The sequence below is a fragment of the Phaenicophaeus curvirostris genome, chromosome 16 (genome assembly GCF_032191515.1).
Source record: "Phaenicophaeus curvirostris isolate KB17595 chromosome 16, BPBGC_Pcur_1.0, whole genome shotgun sequence".
In the NCBI taxonomy this organism is placed as follows: domain Eukaryota; kingdom Metazoa; phylum Chordata; class Aves; order Cuculiformes; family Cuculidae; genus Phaenicophaeus; species Phaenicophaeus curvirostris.
Genome location: NC_091407.1, coordinates 10045658 through 10059966, shown reverse-complemented (window position 1 = coordinate 10059966; position 14309 = coordinate 10045658). Strand labels below are relative to the sequence as shown.

General features: G+C 60.5%; 1 protein-coding gene across 1 annotated transcript; it reads left to right on the top strand.

Moving 5' to 3' along the window:
* Positions 1-831: 831 nt before the first annotated feature.
* On the top strand, positions 832-13963 carry HS3ST2 (heparan sulfate-glucosamine 3-sulfotransferase 2). Its single transcript, XM_069869886.1, has 2 exons — positions 832-1278; positions 12715-13963. The coding sequence occupies exons 1-2, from the start codon at positions 854-856 to the stop codon at positions 13331-13333; spliced, it is 1044 nt and encodes a 347-aa protein (XP_069725987.1). The 5' UTR covers positions 832-853; the 3' UTR covers positions 13334-13963.
* The last annotated feature ends 346 nt before the right edge of the window (positions 13964-14309 follow it).

Below are 14309 nucleotides of genomic sequence, written 5' to 3'. Positions count from 1 at the left end.
CTGAGAAAGCAGAGACGATGACTATTAATGTTTAAGCAGCGCCGCACGCAGCCCTTTGGCTTTAGCATGAGCATCCAAGCAGAAGCCGGAGGTGCCAGGGTGTGAGGGGGAAGGCAGCCGAGTCAAGCAGCGAGAACCAGTGGGGTGGGGAGGAGACGACAACCCTCACCCCTGTTCTGCAGCAGCCCCGTGGTTTTCTTGGGTCAGCCTGCTTGCCCGGCACCGTGAACCACGCAGGCGAGGCTGAGCATCCCCAGCCTCACAGTGAAATTTAATTCTTGCGTCTTCTTCAAGCTTTTCCTTCTTATTTACTGGTGTGGTCCCACAGCCGACGGCTGCTCCCGGTGCAGAGAGCAGAGACCTCCTGGCTCCCGTGTCCCCCCGGAGGAGGGCGGCTGAGGGCAGGAGCATCCCCGGGGCTGCCCGGGCCCCCGCCCCGGGGCCGGTTCCCGTTCGTGCGCTACGGACCGCGCGGCTGCGGGCTCGGAGCTGCCCTCGGGGCCGTGCGGGACGCCGGGCGCCTCCCTCCCCCGCGGGCACCCGGCGGGGCGGGGCAGGACCGACCCGTTGGGGCTCAGCCCCGTCCCGGCGGGCGCGGGGGAGGCCGGCGCCGCCGCCGCCACCGAGCGCTCGCGGGGGCTCCGGGCGGAGCTGACGTCAGGCGGCCCCTTAAATAGCGGCGCCGCCGCCCCAGCCCCGCACTGCCCAGCGCCGAGCCCGGCGGGGATGCGCGGGGGCCGGGGCGGAGGGCGCCACCGCCCCCCGGGGCCGCCCGGCCGCACCGCCCCGTAGCCGCGGGAGATGCCGGAGCGGCGGGGCGGCCCCGGCGGCGGCGGCGCGGCCCCATGGAGCCATGGCGCGGGGGGCGCCGAGCCCGGCGGCGGCGGCCGCGGCGGCGGCAGCGTCCCCGTCGCGGCGGCTGGCGCGGAGGGTCGTGGCGCTGCTGGCGCTGTCGCTGTGCTGCTCGTGCCTCTGCTACCGCCTGCTCCGCTGCGGCCCCGCCGCGCCCCGCGCCCGCTGCCCGCCCGCCCGCAGCGCCGCCGCCGCCAAGCGGCTCCTGCAGCAGCCGCGGCCGCGGTGCGGGGCGCCCCCCGCGCAGCCCCCCGCGCCCCCCCGGGCCGGCGCCAAGCGGCTGCCCCGCGCCATCGTGGTGGGCGTCAAGAAGGGCGGGACGCGCGCCGTGCTGGAGTTCATCCGCGTGCACCCCGACGTGCGCGCCCTGGGCACCGAGCCCCACTTCTTCGACAGGAACTACGACCGCGGGCTCGAGTGGTACAGGTGAGGGGGGAGGGGTGCAGGTGAGGGAGGGGGTAGCAAGGGGGGGGTGGTACAGATGATGGGGAGGGGCGCAGGTGATGGGGGGGAGAGGTGCAGGTGGGGGGGGAGAAGTGCAGGTGAGGGGGGATGCAGGTGAGGGAGGGGGTAGCAAGGTGGGGGGGTGGTACAGATGATGGGGAGGGGTGAAGGTGAGATGGAGGTGGAGGGACGCAGGTGGGGGGGAGGGAGAGGTGCAGGTGAGGGAGGGGGTAGCAAGGTGGGGGGGTGGTACAGATGATGGGGAGGGGCGCAGATGATGGGGAGGGGCGCAGGTGATGGGGAGGCGGAGAGGTGCAGGTGATGGGGGAGGAAGAGGTGCAGGTGAGGGTGCAGGTGAGGGAGAGGGTAGCAAGGTGGGGGGGTGGTACAGATGATGGAGAGGGGTGCAGGTGATGGGGAGGCGGAGAGGTGCAGGTGATGGGGGAGAGGTGCAGGTGAGGGAGGGGGGAGAAGTGCAGGTGGGGGGGTGCAGGTGAGGGAGGGGGTAGCAAGGGGGTGTGGTACAGATGATGGGGGAGAGGCGCAGGTGAGAGGAAGGTGGAGGGGCACAGGTGAGGGGGGAGGGAGAGGCGCAGGTGAGGGGAGGGTGCAGGTGAGGGAGGGGGTAGCAAGGTGGGGGGCTGGTATAGATGATGGGGAGCGGCGCAGGTGAGAGGGGGCAGGCGGAGGGGCGCAGGTGAGAGGGGGGAGGCGGAGCGGCACAGGTGAGCGGGAGCGAGTGGTCCAGGTGGGGGGGGTGGGCAGGTCCAGGTGAGAGAGCGGTTAAAGTGAGGGGTGGCGGGAGAGGCGCAGGTGAGGGGGGAGGGGTGCAGGTGAGGGACGGGGTAGTAAGGTGGGGGGGATGGTACAGATGATGGAGGAGGGGCGCAGGTGAGAGGGGGAGAGGCGGAGGGGCGCAGGTGAGAGGGGGAGGCGGAGGGGCGCAGGTGATGGGGGTGGTGGGCAGGTCTAAGTGAGAGAGCGGTTAAAGTGAGGGGTGGCGGGAGAGGTACAGGTGAGGGGGGGCGTGGTGTAGGTGGGGTGGGCCCTCGGCGGCGGCAGCATCGTCCCCAGCGCGGACCCCCCCGGCCGCTCTGACGCTCCGTGTTAACGGACGCGGGGCTGGGGTCGGGGGCTGGAGCGGTGCCGGTGAGAGGGGAGCGGACCCCGCCCCCCAGCATCGCCCCCGGTGTCCGTGGTGGCGGGCGCGGGTCTGGGGTCCGCGGGGGCTCCGGGACCGGCTGCTTCGGGGAGTTTTCCCTCCTCCTCCTCCCGCGGTGCCGGGCGGCCCCGGGCTCGGTCCCCCCGGGGGTTCCCGTCCCGTCCGGGGAAGCGCGGTCCTGCGGGGGCTCCGGAGCGCGGCTGCCCTGCTCCCTGTGCCAGCGGGATTCATCCCTGGAGCGGCGAGAGGGGCAGCCCCTGCAGCGCTGCCTCTGAACTCGGGGAAGTGTGGCTCTGCCTGAGATTCCCTGAGAATTTGCGGAGAACAGCAAGCGTGTCTCCAGCAGGAGGTGATGGGAGTTTAATTTAGAATCGTAGAATCACGGAATGGTTTGAGTTGGAAGAGACCTCAAAGCCCATCCAGTCCCACACCCTGCCATGGGCAGGGACACCTCCCACTGGATCAGGGGCTCCAAGCCCCATCCAGCCTGGCCTTGAACTCCTCCAGGGATGGGGCAGCCCCCCCTGCTCTGGGCAACCTGGGCGAGGGCCTCCTCACCTTCACAGCAAAACATTTTTTTCTAATATTTCATCTAAATCTCACCTCTTTCCACAAAGGCTTTTGTGGGGAGCGCAGTGGCGCTCACAGAGCCAGGTGCAGCTTGCGAGCACCATCCATGGGCTTATCGCTGGCCTGTGGCCTCGCACTCTTTGCTCCCTGCACTTCCATGCCCTGCTCCCTGCCGTGTCTGACCCGGTGCATTTGCCGCGCTGTTGTGGAGCGCGGTGGGAGCTGCTCTCAGGCAGGGCTGCAGTGCTGCTGGGTGTTTGCTGGGGAGGGCTGCCCGGCACAGTTGGTGTGTCAGAGCGTAGTGGGCAGCAGCCAGCGGGGCCGCATGCCAACCTCTCTTGCCTGCCCGTCTGAGGAATGATTTCCTAGGAGAGATGTCCCCTGTCCCTGAGCAGGGCAGCGCTCATCAGCTGTCAAGCGGGTTGGGAGGCTCTATGGCACAGTGCTTGCTCGCAGCTCTGCTGGGTTCCTGATTTGTCTCCTTGCTGGGCAGGTGGGAGTCATGGTTGTGGCCTGGGGGTGCTGGTGTCTGGCCGTGAGTGGGTAGGAGCTGCTCTGAGCAGCACCAGCTGGGCACTGGGCTGGTGCTCTGTCTCCTCCAGCTGAGGTCTGTGCACAGGGAGGCAGCTCAGGTGCTTGTCTGCAGACCTGGGCAGGTCAGCTGTGCTCTGTGCTTGGCTCACAGCAGACCCTGCAGCTGCAAACATGTGTGGCTCCTTCCAGCTGTACCAGTGGTAGGTGATGGGAGAGCCAGAACAGGTGCGGGTGGAGCTCACTGGTGCAGTTTCCCTCTCCTAAGGTTGTCCTGCGGCATTCCCCATCTCTCCCACCTTTGAGGAGTAGATGCAGCCGTATCCTTTGCCTGCTCTCACCCCTCAGCAGATCTGTCTCCCCTGCTCCCTAACACCAGATGCTGCCACCCATCCTGCGTCACCAAAAAGCAAACAGCTGGGAGCCGCCCTGCAATACAGAGTGTAAGGACGGGAGCAGTGGCAGTTTGTCTACAGGACATTCACTGTAGCAGGATGGGTGATGGAGCAGGATGCAGGTCCTGGTGAGTCCCGCACTCAGAGGAGAGCTGTGTGTGCTCAGCACCTGGCTGGGAAGCAGCTCCCCTCAGTCCTGAGCCAAGGTCTCCACACACAGTCCATAACCCTGTGAGCTCTCCAGGCTCAGCTGCTCACCCACTGTCAGTGTGGGAGCACAGGGCTGGGAGCCTTGCAGGCAGTGCGGGACCAAACCTCACAGTGCTGCTCCTGCACAAGTGCTAGTGGCTCCTTGCAGGAGACTCACGGCTGCAGAGCCCAGCGAGGGCAGTGCTTGCTGGTGCCTCTCTGAATGAAGGGAGGGGTCTGGGGGCCAAGACAGACCCTGCCTGGGGCACAAAAGGGCACCCACAGGTGCCCAGTGTGGTGCTGGTCCAGGAGGTGGGAGCCTCCTGGCACGCACTTGGGTGCCGAGAGGCTGGATTGGTGACCGCTGAGCAGCCAACCTGCCCCGAGGTTCATCCTGGGCTCCTCCATGGGAAGGGACGTGTCTGTGACCGGAGGGACGGGCACAGCCTGTGGCAGTGGGTGGCAGGGGTGATGGGCAACAGCCAAGTGCAGCCGGGCAAGCAGCGTGCTGCCTGGGGCTTGGCTTTGTGTGTGGATCGATGGAGAGAGCACGCCTGAGCAGTGGAGCCTCCAAATTAGTTCAGCTAAAACAATTAAATGACACTTCCCTGGGTTTATTACCTTTTTTTTTTTTTTAACCTCACAAATGTGCCAAAACTTAAGCACAGAGGTTGCTAATGTATAAAACGTGGAATTGATTTTCCTCCTTGCAAGTGGAGCAATTAACTGTGGAGCAGGTCTGACCCGCAGCGCAATGAGCTCCTGTCACTCTGCCAAGAGACTGGGGAGCAGGGTCCTGTGGCCTCTGTGTCCTGGGAAGGCAGAGCTGGTGGTGAAGCCCAGCCGGGACCCCGGCGTGGGAGGCTGTTCCTGGCTGGAGCTGGAGGCCGTTCCCAGCTCCCAAGCTTGTGGAGCCAGGTGGTGCAGTGGGGTCCCAAAGCACAGATACCTTGAGGAGGCAAAGCCTTCCCCCATCACAAGCAGAGACTTTGCTTGCAGCAGCCTCCGGCTGCTCCAACAGCCGTGTGCCCACTCAGGCTCCATCCTTCCCCATTTCGTGCCCCACTGGGGAGGTGAGGGACCAAGTAGGTCTTTGTTGCAGCTGAGAGTAGCGTGAGAGCTGAGCCCCTCAGATGCTCCCAGAACATCAGGTCCTGGTTTTCCCCATTTCCCCATCAGAGCGGGTCTGAGACAGAGGTGGCAGAACCAGCAGGAGGGGGCACCTCCTGGTCCACCTGTCCCTCTGCCTCCAAACACCGTGCTGGCACTCCACTGCTGTTCTTGTGGTGCCTTCTGTCGTAGCTTGTGCCACCACACGGGCAGCCTCAGCTCCCTCGGCGCTGGGTGATGGCACGTGTGGTGGAGCCAGACCCCTCTGTTCTCCTGGCACCCATTTCAGACCCAAAACACCCTTGACGTTCCCAGTTCCCATCAGCCTCTCTAATCCACCTCATTAGCTACAGTTACACTACAGGAAAGGTATTTTTAGCAAGATCTGTTTTAAGACAACTGCAACCAAACAGCCAGCTCCTGGGGAGTATCGATCCATTACCAATCCAGTTCAATACGGAGCTTTTCCCACTGCAGATAGTGCCTGCCAATAACCTTCAATATTTTCCAGAGCACAGGGAAGGTGGTGCTGTTGAATTTGCAGTTAACTTTGAGCGGTGACTCCAATTACAGCATCTCGGGTGCGCTTTTTCCTCCCCAGCACTTCTGAGTGACCCCAAGTCAGATGCTCCAGCGTGGTTTTCACAGCAAGGGTTTTTCCTAGCAGGTCTGGCTGCAGGCTGAGCCAAGCGCTGGCACTGGGGAGAGCCCGTCTGGCTCCTGCATGGATCTCCCTGTCCAAGAGCTGTCCCAGGGACAGCACTTGGGGCAAGCCTGGGTTCCCCACATGTGGCTGTGACAGGTCCGTGGTGTCCCCTCTCTGCCCTGAGCCCTGGCGCTGCCTTTGGTCTTGGGGCACACAAGCAGCACCGCAGGCGTCTGAGAGGTGGGTGCTGCCGCTGCCCTGGGAAACAGCCGGGGAGCATCGCTGTGTGGCCCTGTGTCCCTGCAGGAGGGAGAGGAGGGAGCAGGCAAACCCAACTCCTGCACTCCACCTCGCTAATTGCTCTCTGCTAATGGCCAGGTTGGCTCACACACAAATGGGAGCCCATTAGGCTTTGCCCAACAACACGCTCTTTTGTGGGCTTGACTGACAGTGCATTTTGCTAAAGTTAATGAGTAAGAAGAGAGGAAGGCTGCAAGCTTCAAGGATGCTTTGAAATTTCCTTGACTTCAGAGAGTGCCCTGGCTCTGAGGAACAGGTACAAAACCTCTGGCAGAAGCTTTTGTGCGAGGAGCTGCCCTGCAGGCAGCATGTTCCCTGGTCACTGCTGTGCCTCCGTCCTGCCCCGCTCCAAGCAGGCTTGTGGACACCCCCACTCCGACCCTGGGGCGGCTTCCCCTGCCCAGGCACTGGGAGAGATGCAGGGAGGTGAATCCACGCCAGGCCTTCCACATTAATGATGCATGTTCTTGCTCTGTCTTCCCTGACTGGGTTTGTGGACACCACAGTTTGTTCTAACCTTCACTTTGGTTGCGGGAAATCCAGCTCATAGTCTGGCATGGCTGAGGGCACGGGTGCTTCTTGGAACTGAGAGCGAAGGGTGCCGGTTCCTGGTGACCCTGAGTGCCCATCGCAGGGGTCAGGCACTGCCCAAGGTGTCTGCTCTGGGAACAAGGGTGTCAGGACTGGTGCACTGGCCTCTGCAAGCACTGTGCTGGGGAGCCCTCACCTCCTGCTGCTTCCCAGCCGCGTAGCCTTGGGCTTTGTCAGAGCCTCACTTGGTGCTGGACGGTTATTTAGGAAGGTGGGAGTTCCACGTTGGCTGGTGTGTGTGGAGGGTGTTGTGGCGTGCCCTTCAGAAAGGATTTTGTTGACTTTAAGGACACTGTGAATCTCTGGAGCATTTAAATGATTAAAAATGAATCAGCAACAAAGTTAATTACTGCCTGCACACTGCTTTTATGCATTGAAATGTCCCTCATTAGCTGTCTGTGAGCACTGGCGTAAACTCTCTGAACATAAACATTTATTAAAGGCCTGATCTGTCGTTAAATCTGGGGCTGCCTTGACACGGGGTGGTGGCAGCGGGGGTGTGGGGCTGGTGTGGCCCCCAGGGTGGCATTGCCAAGGGATGGATGTGGTGCATTTCTCAAACCATGCGGGCTGTGAGGATGCAGGGAGCCTGCCCTGTTCAGCATCACGGGAGCCCTGCTCCCAGGGCCAGCTCGCTGCCCAGAGCCCCTGGGGTAGTGCTACAGCCTCAGCAGGTCAGGGGAGGGGATGTGGCAGCAGCGTGGGGGCACCCAGTGCCAGGGGATTCCTGTTTGCCCCGTGAACTCCTTGCAGGGGTCCCACACTGCGAAGCACCAGCAGTGCAGCTCTCAGCCAGGGCATCCTGGTGTCCTAGGCACCTGCTGCAATGTCACTCAGCTGCGAAGAGCTTTTTATCTTCCTCACACCTCGGCTTCTCATGTGCTTGACCCAGTTTTGCTGAAACCTCCGAGTAGCTTTGCTTGAGCTTTCATCTACTGACACCACCCGCAGCCCTCTGCCAGGCACAAGCTGGTGGCGGCTGTCAGCCGCGTGCACCCGTGGCGTGGCACGGCACAGCGTGGTGTGGCACAGCATGGCACGGCACAACATGTCTTGGCACAGCGTGGCACGGCACAGCCTCCTCCATAGGAAGCAAGGATCTCAGGGCTGGATGCTGACTCTGCAACAGCCGTGCTTGCTCGGCGTTCCCAGCGGGATTCTGCCTGTACCTTGGGCAGCGTCGGAGGCAGCGTGGAGGGCACACGGCTCCAGCTGAGGGGCAAACAGTGATGTGGGGAGGGGACCTGCTGTTGGGTCAAGGTGGAGCAGTCCCGCAGTCCCATCCTGACTCCAGTCTGCTCTCTTGGAAGAGTTTCTGTGCTCGTCTCCAGCATGTAGCTGGAAACACGCTCACCCTTCTCCCAGCTCTGTGGTGCCGCTCAAAGCAGTGACCTGCGCCACAGCCGGTCCGGTCCCACTGGGAGCCGGGTGCTCGCTTGTGCTGAGGGATTTGGGCTCCAAGCCCAACGGGCTCCCCTCTCCCTGCCTGCGTGCAGGCAGCATCCTCGGATGCAGCTGCTGATCCTGCGACGTCAGCTGGAAGAGGGAGAGCGCACAACCCTCGTCACCAGAGCACGCACTTGGGGTTTTTTTTTTGCCAATTTAAATGGTTTGTGTTTATGCCGATGAGTGGATGGAGTCCAGAATTACGCACATGTCAGCCTCCAGTCTCTGAGGAAAGCCTGGGATGCCGCTTGCACGCAACGAGCTGCAGCAGGCAAATATTTACCCAGGAGCTGCCCCGCTCTCCTCTGTGCTCTACACGCCGGATGGAGGGGCAGGTGCTGTAACGGGATTATCAGATGGGTGCTCTCCCCGTGCACGCTCATCTGCAATATCTCAATCATCTGATGAATTTTCGTAGAAGTTCCTCCCTAGGAGAGTGTTTCACGCATGTTCAACATCAAAGCAGTGCAGCCCGTGAGGGAGCACATGATTTTTTAATGTGGGAGTGTTGTAGGGGCCGCGGGGTGCCCAAAGGCAGATTATGAGAAAATTAATAATTCAGGTCTAGGAAAGGTGCTGGGGAGAATTTAACTCGTTCAGGGTGAGGTGCTGCCTTCGCACCGGTACAGCCGCAGATGGGTTGGGATCTGCTGCTGCCACCCCGCAGCCTTGGTGCTGCCCAGGGACGTGCCAGCTCCCTGTCACCGTGGGACGTGGTGATCCTGGCTCAGCCACGGTGGGGACAGCAGCTCTGGATGTGCCTGACGCATGTCCCCTCCCCAGTAAGTCTGGAATCGTAGCCTCTAAATCTGTGGGTCGGAAGGGAGCATTAATGCCTGGATCCAATGGCACTGAAGGACTTTAAGAACTGACTAATTGGAATGAAAGTAATCCCTAATTCAGGAGGAATTAATGCTGTCTCTCCAGCCGGAGCTGTGTGTTGAGCGGGGATTGAGCCGGTGCTGGGGATGCCCCCACGCCCCCCGTATGCCAGGCGGGTCCCGCTGCGGGGAAGGGTCTGTAGGGACACCTGAAGCCCCTGACATGTGGACTGACCCGGGGAGCTGGGATGCCCCTGGTAATTAAATGCCCATGTTGGTCAGAGCATCAGCCTTCTTGGCAAGAGCAATGAAAAGCAGGTGAAGTGAAAAGCCTCTGGCTGCTGAATGGAATCCGGGGTGGGGTGAGGGGGAGCTGTGTCCCACCATTAGCACTGGAAGAGCTTCCCACACCTCCCTCTGTGGCGTGTCCTCCTGGGAGGGACCCTTTCCGTGCATCCCTGGAGCTATGTCTCTGGTCTTGCCACTGCGGGAGGGCGTGGGCAGCCGCGAGCCGGCTACTGCGAGCCTTCACACCTAAATGTTGGAGCCTTGGGACTGAGGCTCTGTGACATGCTATTTCTATGCAAATAACTCTGTGAATGCTCGAGTCCGAAAAATATCATTTTAAAGTCACCTGTAATTAGGCCTGCAATGCATTTCCCAGCTCGCACAGCTCTGGGGATCCCGCTGTTAGCGTAAAGATGAATGCCGGGGTGACATTTCTCCCCCTTGCACGGTTTCACTGGTGATTTATTTGTCTATTCGGGTTGTGTTTTGTTGTCTCAGCAGTTCAGGAGCAGCAAACACTGGGAGTCCATTTAAAAACAACAACTCTTGTCTCATCTCAGTAATTTACTATGCAGAGATTTTGCATTTTTCATAATGGATTAGAACCTGTACTTTCATTTTTTGAATACATGGACCTAATAGCTCACGTAATGGAAGCCTAACAAGGCTGAAGATGAGCCATTAATGAAACAGCAGTTTTATGATTCTCCACCAATATATTGTAGTAGCAAATCACTTATAAAGCTGTCCCGCACTGATTTATGATGGAACTTGTTTGTGATATAGAGACACAGCCGTGGTACCTGCCGCTAAATTAGCATTTCCTGATAGTCATTAAACAACGGGAATCATAATCGGGATTTATGAGGGTTGAAGCAGAGCAGTGGGAAAGGCCAATTACGCCATGTCCGTGCTCAGGTATCTCTGTAAAACAGCCTTGTTAATTTCTGCGAACTAATTAGCTTGTTGTCCTTCACACGAGGGAACTGTTTAAGAGAGCGTGAGTGCCAGGACAGGAGCCCCCAGCCCCTCGCCAGCGGGGCAGCAGGCAGCAGCTCTGGGGCCACGTGAGACAGAGGGGCCGTGGCCTTTTGCCAGCATCCAGGAGAGACGCCAGCCTTGGCCATTGTCCCCAGGAGCTCCCAGCAGCTTGGCACAGACTGCTGGACCCCTCTCTTCAATATCTTTCCATAGGTCTCTTCCAGCTGCTCATTCACTCCTCTGGACCATGTTCTCTTTTTGTACCCAACGTCATCTTCACAGAGAGCATCCTGGGTCCCCGCTGCCCTTGGCACCTGCTGCTGCCCCCGCGATGTCCCAGCTTGTCCATCGCGGTCCTCCTACCATGCAGGATGTTAGGAGCTGCTCTTGTATCTCCTCCAGGTCGGGTCTTCCTCTCCACAGAGCCAGCCCCGAAGCTGGGGGCTGTGGCCGTGTTGTAGGGATCCTGGAGGTGCCTGGTTTTAGTTGCCAGATGGATGCAGCTCTCGGAAGCAGGCGTGTTGCCGCATGCCAGCAAGGCCGCGTGGCCATGGCATTGTGCAGGGTTTATTCCATGAATAAATCAGTGCCTCGCTCTCTCCAGCTGAATTGCTGCAGACAGGGTTGCTGATGTTTGCTTTCCATGACTGCTTCTGTCCCGAGGCCTCGCTGGGTTACCCAGCCATACACAGCTCCAAGTCTATTAAAGTGACTCGCACCAGCTCCTCCCCAGCTCCTTCCCTGGTCCCTGTGCAAGGATGCAGCCCTGTGGGGCTGGGCTGGAAGCAGCTGATTGCAGTCACCCACCCCGTGCAGATTCTGCAGGAAGGCTGTAGCTGGGATGAATGCTCCTTCCCCCTTGTCGCTGCCTGTGAACATGCTTGCTGTGCCCCAGAGCACCTCTCCAGGTCCATGAGGGGAGCCTGGAGGGCTGCTGCATGCCCGGAGGTGTCGTGGCAGCAGCGCGCTCCCTGGTGTGGGTGCTGGTGCCAGCCGGTACCTGCAGGGCGGATGCACCCAGCCTGGTGCTGGCCACATCCCAGCTCTCCCTACACTCTCATCAGGTGCTCCCAGCCCGGGGACCCGCGGCACCATGGATCTGGCTGCAATGGATTTCATAGTTGATTCTAGTAACACAAGACCAATTTATAAATCTTTCCATCCCATTAATTTTTATTTGATTTGGATGTTCACGTGTCAAAGCAAATGATTTGATTAGTGCTAATCTGGGATGCTTCGTTTTCCCCCAGGCTGGTGCTCCCTCCCTGGCCATGCAGCCCAGCTCCCTGTGCCAGGAACAGCGGGGTGGATGCAGGACCCCAGCTTGGAGCCTTTGGGCTGGATCAAGCCCTGGCTGCATGAGTGATACCTGCAGGGGCACGAGCCCCTTACTTCAGGTCCTGTTGGAGGAGCAGCACAGCACCCAGGGCCATGTCCATTGCTCCCCGTGGCTTCTCGTGGTGGTGGCATCACAGCCACCACGCTCCTGCATCCTGGTCCTGGCAGCCTTTGCTGTCACCCGGCACAAGGGCTGCATGCTGGCAGCACTGATTTCCTGCCCATCTCCAGGATGAAGGCAGAGGGCAAGGGGGCTGCTCTCCCTCTCCTGGGCTGGCTCCTTCCTCTGCCTCCGGTGCAGGGAGCTGGGGGGCTGGGGTGGACCCTGATGCAGTCAGGGAGTAGAGGTGCCCAAGGGGGAAGGTGCTGGGGAGGAAAGGCACCCAGGATGCACCCTAACATGATCAGGGAGGAAAGGTGTCTGGGGCACGCCCTGATATGTTCAAGGAGAGGCACCCAGAGTGCACCCTGATGTGCTTGGGGAGGAGAGGTACTCGGTGTGAACCATGACGTGATCGGGGAGGTGCGATGCCTGGGGTGCACCCTAATGCCTTCGGGGAGGAGAGGAAGGAAATTTCTTTTGCCAATGGCAGCTGATGGGGATGGGGGCTGAAAGGCTGAGCAGAGGCTCCTGCAGACCCTGTCTGTTGGGTGATGCTTCTGAGGCAGCGGCTGGGGTGCGTGGCCAGACCTTCTTGGTTGCAGGCTGAACTCCGGTGCTCTCCATAAATTGCTGACGGCTTCACCGCTGATGGGGAGAGAGTGGCTGCAGGTGCCTCACAGGGTCCCTCCGGTCTGGCTGTGCCCTTGCCCTCCATCTCACCTGGCTCTGGCCTCCCCTGGGAACTGAGCATCTTTGCTTGCCACTGGGCCAGTGAGGCTGCCGGTGCCCCCGTCCCCTGGGCAGGGTGCCCTGGACTGGAAGGAGCGCTGGGGAGGGAGCTGGACCTGACAGGAGGGACACCCCGCCAGCCCCACACCACAGACACCACCTCCTGGTGCCACCCTGGCCCAACCCTTACTCACCATCACCTTCTGCTTTGCTTGCAGGAGTCTGATGCCACGAACGCTCGACAGCCAGATCACGGTGGAGAAGACCCCCAGCTACTTTGTCACCAAGGAAGCGCCGCGGCGGATCTTCAACATGTCCCGAGACACGAAGCTGATCGTGGTGGTGAGGAACCCGGTCACCCGGGCCATCTCCGACTACACGCAGACACTCTCCAAGAAGCCGGACATCCCCACCTTCGAGGGGCTGTCCTTCCGCAACCGCAGCCTGGGGCTGGTGGACACATCCTGGAATGCCATCCGCATCGGGATGTACGCCGTGCACCTGGAGAGCTGGCTCCAGTACTTCCCCCTCTCACAGATCCACTTTGTCAGCGGGGAGAGGCTCATCACGGACCCAGCTGGGGAGATGGGCAAAATCCAGGACTTCCTGGGCATCAAACGGGTTATCACGGACAAGCACTTCTACTTCAACAAGACAAAAGGCTTTCCTTGCCTGAAAAAGTCAGAGAGCAGTGGCTTGCCTCGCTGCTTGGGCAAGTCCAAAGGCAGGACTCACGTGCAGATTGACCCTGAGGTGATTGAGCAGCTTCGGGACTTTTATAGACCTTATAATATCAAATTCTATGAAACAGTTGGGCAGGACTTCAGGTGGGAATAAGCATCCGGGAGCAGAGCTGCAGTGACGTGAGGCTGCAGTCTTCCATGAGAGGGACCCCGGGGAGGCTGGGCTGGAGCCCCCTGCCAGCCCGTCCTGCTCAGAATCCATGAGCAGAGGCAGGCAAAGGGCTGCCCCGGCTCTCGGGAGGCCAGGATGCTCCAGGGTGAGCAGAGAGAAGACAGTCCTGCTGCAGCCACTGAGGGATGAGCGCCAGCAGGTACTGCCCATCTGGGCAGGCCAGGAGTGCTGTGGCTTGATCCATGGGGTCCCTGGGGCCACAGTGACGACCCCATCCTGCAGCCTGTGCACAGGCTGCCGCAAGGCACATCCTTCCTCTGTGTCCCAAAGCAAACGGGGACACCCCTGGCTGGGGGTAGCAGCTGTGAGGCTGTAGGGCCACATCCCACCATGGTGCTGGAGCGGGCAGAGCTCTTGCCTTCCATCCCTTGAGCACAGTGTGTACCCATGAGGACAGTGAGGTGTGTCTGCTTGAACAAGAAGTCTATGAAAAATGTTGTACTAATATTTTGTCCTGTGAATAAAGCACAGAATCCTGCTGTTACGGGTACTTTAGTGGCACTAGTGTCTTTGGTCAGCATGTCACCCCTTTGTGTAAATAAAGGCGGCTTCCACTGGTCCATCTGCACGGGCTTTTCTTAGGGCAAGGCTGGGCAGCCCCGTGCTGCGCTGCTTCCATGTGGTGCTGCCGGGGCCATGCAGAGCCCCACTGTGCCCACCGGTCCAGCAAGGGCACAGGGCTCGGGGCAGGACAGTGGCTCAGCCTGGCATGGCGAGGAGGGGACACAGCCTTGCACAGGGGCAATGGCACCGCTCCGCAGTGCTGGAGGACCCCAAGGTTAATGCTACCTCCTGCCAGGCACAGGGGGCGGACGTGGAATTAGATGCAAGCAGCAGTAATTTATGGTTGAGCTTAATGGGCTGTTCTATAGAAGCCTGTAATTACACTGAAATGTCA